Here is a 3,229-nt window from a genome sequence, read left to right as displayed (position 1 = left end):
GGACGAGTCGGGGGTAAAGCCCGGAGATCCTGGTATGTTCAAACATTATCAGGCGGCGGTGAAGAGAGTCATGGCTGAATTGGACGACGACGAGTTGGAGAAGGCGAAAGAAACAGCGGAAGAGTGGTCCAACAACTGTCCGCCTCCGAAGATACAAGCACAAGTCGCTCGTAAGAAGGGTCCGGCATATATGGAGCACTTTTCGAACGAGATGTGGAGGCAATGTGGGATGAGAGTGTTTGTGATGTCGGCTTGGAAGAATGAAAAGGGAGAGGTGCTGTTCGGGATGTGAGTACATTTACCCATTGATGCGGATCTTTCATCTCAAAATATTCATGCAGGCATGATGATAACGAGGCCTTAGGAGATGGGGACAGCTTCATGAAGACAAAGGACTGGGAGGACATTGAGCCAGTGTGGCAGGAGTACACACAGGAACAGTTCGGTGAGTGTTTGAACCATGTATACCAGATTGAACATGTTGAGCATCACGATGATAGGCGCCGGGGCATGGGATGGAGGACGTCAGGTCAAGGGAGGTCGAAAAAGAATTCGAAAACCAGCTTTTGAACTCGAAATGGACAGGGAAGGTATGCCGTTCCTTCCTGACATCACGGACACGAAACTTAAGGAGAAGAAGGCCATAGTGAGGGCCTTTCTTACATCGCACTATCGTGAGTTTCTCGTCGCATCATCCAACAAATTGTTCAATGCATGGACATAGGGATATGTTCCAGGAAGGACAAGGTGGTTGTGCCATGGAGTGCCATCATACAAAGTCAGGATGACTTCATGGCCTGGACATATCTTCTGGCGGATGTTGACTTGAAGGAGCCTTCCAAGCTGCAAAATTGGGACACAACTGCCTTGCTCCATTTCTGGCGTGCTCGGCAGGAAACAGGTGAAGGTCCCACATTTCTGTTCAAAGCATGGAAGAACAAAGATGGGGACATGGTACCATCTGTCATATCTGGCAAGTCGCCCTCTCCTCAGACTTGTATAGTGAGAAAGCAGCAGAGGGTTACCATCCAAAGGCCTCGGGATTCATTGACAGAAGCCGAGAGTGATAAGGAGAGTGCCACTCATCATACGGAGGATGATGTGGATGATGACATGGCTGACGGGAGACATCTGCTGAAGAAACCCAGGACGGGAGGTCCTACACCCAAAGGGACAACAGTCCCATGTGCAATTCCAAAGCCTCGCCCGGCCAAACCAGCCAACAAAGGTGCATTACTGACATCATGAATGGGCGACCTCCTTGCTGGGTTAACTGAAGACGCGACCGGCAAGGTTAGAGATGATGTTGAAATGGAAGAGAGTATCACGCCACCGGCACCAAAAAGGAGGCAGGGCAAGACAGTCACGGTTGAACCATCCACAAGGACGACCCAGAGTAAGTTGCAAATGCCAGTAGACAGTACACCTAGAGTAACCAGAGCACAGGGACGCACTTAATGTAGATATATTGAGCCCCTTCAGTGACAAATTCCGTATTATACGGGCCACCCGACCTACATAATATCCCGTATGAGACGGGCCAGCGGATTATGGGCCCATGTTGTGTATATTCTCGATGATGACGGATGGGCCAGGACACATATTATTTCCGATGGAGACGGGTGGGCCCATGTATGCCAATGATATATATATCCTTGATGTTGACGGATGGGCCGGGGGAATATGATCATTCATGGAGATGGGTGGGCCCATCAGGGTAATATGTAGAGTAGGATATTATAGACAGCTGGGCTGAAGAGAGATGTAAGGCAAATATTGTTATATAGACGGGCTGGCCGACAGGGGTGTATTACATATATGGGTGGGCCGAGGTAGGGGAATATTACATAGATGGGTGGGCTGACGCGGGGTGTATTACATATACAGGTGGGCCGACATAAAAAGTATTACATATATGGGTGGGCCGACAAAAGGGATATCAAATAGACGGGTGGGCCAAGGTGGGGTATAATTATATAGACGGGTGGGCCAACATAGGATGTATTACATAGACGGGTGGGCCGACGTGGGGGATAATACATAGATGGGTGGGCTGATGTGGGGGAATTGTACATAGATGGGTACATATATGGGTGAGCCTAGATACGTATAAATGTCAAATTTTCAGTGCAAAACCCCAAACCGAGATTTACCAACCCCCGAACCCCGAAATTGTGGACTGCCGGGTGTTGGGTTTCGGGGTTCGGGGGTCCCGGAACTCGGAACTCGGTATGTGAGACAACAAAAATATATTTCAAACACGGGTAAGTCAAATTTATTGTAGATCAAATTTTATTGATCTCCCCAAATTTCCCAAGTCCCGAGCGCCGACCCCCGACCCCCGAGACCCGGCAGTCCACAATTTCGGGGTTTGGGGGTCCCGGAACTCGGGACTCAATATGTGAGACGACACAGATATCTTTCAAAAGTTTGTAAATCAATTTGTTTGTAAATCAAATTTATTGTAGATCACCCCCGAACCCCAAAATTGTGGACTGCCGGGTCTCGGGTTTCGGGGTTCGGGGGTCCCGGAACTCGGGACTCAATATGTGAGACGACATATCTTTCAAAAGTTTGTAAATCAATTTGTTTGTAAATCAAATTTATTGTAGATCAAATTTTATTGATCTCCCCAAATTTCCCAAGTCCCGAGCACCGACCCCCGACCCCCGAGACCCGGCAGTCCACAATTTCGGGGTTCGGGAGTTGGTAAAATGTTTATGGATACACGAAAGGTTGATTCAAACATGTTTGAAAAATGTCTTTCATCTCAAAAATCGAGTCCCAAGTTCCGGGTTAGTGCTGAAGCTTGAAACTTGAAATCAGTGGAAAATGAAATCTTGCAACAATGTACACATGAAGATGTTTCATTTCCTTTGACAATTCACCGAGTGTCTTGTACTAACCTGACAACACAGTCTGGGCTTCAGGCTTCAGGGCTCGGTACATGACACTCGGGGAATTGTGAAATTTCTATTTTCTTGGACATTTCACTGAGTTCCGAGTTCCGGGCGCCGAATTCCGAGTTCCGAGCGCCGAGCTCCGAGTGCCGAGTGCTGAAGCTCAAAACTTGAAATCAGTGGAAAACGAAATCTTGCAACAATGTACACATGAAAATGTTTTATTTCCTTTGACAATTCACTGAGTGTCTTGTACTAACTCAGGGAATTGTGAAATTTCTATTTCCTTAGACATTTCACTGAGTTCTGAGTTCCGAGTGCCGAGTTCC

At 47.7% G+C, this 3,229-nt stretch overlaps 1 protein-coding gene across 1 annotated transcript; it reads left to right on the top strand.

Annotated features, from left to right (window-relative positions):
• Nucleotides 1-34: 34 nt before the first annotated feature.
• HD556DRAFT_1315161 (uncharacterized protein) lies at nucleotides 35-1,067 on the top strand (the record flags this gene model as incomplete). The annotated part of the gene is made up of 5 exons (XM_041301097.1): nucleotides 35-288; nucleotides 342-445; nucleotides 501-674; nucleotides 725-901; nucleotides 994-1,067. The coding sequence occupies 5 exons, from the start codon at nucleotides 35-37 to the stop codon at nucleotides 1,065-1,067; spliced, it is 783 nt and encodes a 260-aa protein (XP_041151831.1).
• Between the last annotated feature and the right edge of the window lie 2,162 nt (nucleotides 1,068-3,229).

Source organism: Suillus plorans, assembly GCF_016647745.1.
Source record: "Suillus plorans strain S12 chromosome Unknown HD556scaffold_160, whole genome shotgun sequence".
Classification (NCBI taxonomy): Eukaryota; Fungi; Basidiomycota; class Agaricomycetes; order Boletales; family Suillaceae; genus Suillus; species Suillus plorans.
The sequence above is the reverse complement of the archived record's forward strand: the minus strand, read 5'-3'. Positions and strand labels throughout refer to the sequence as shown.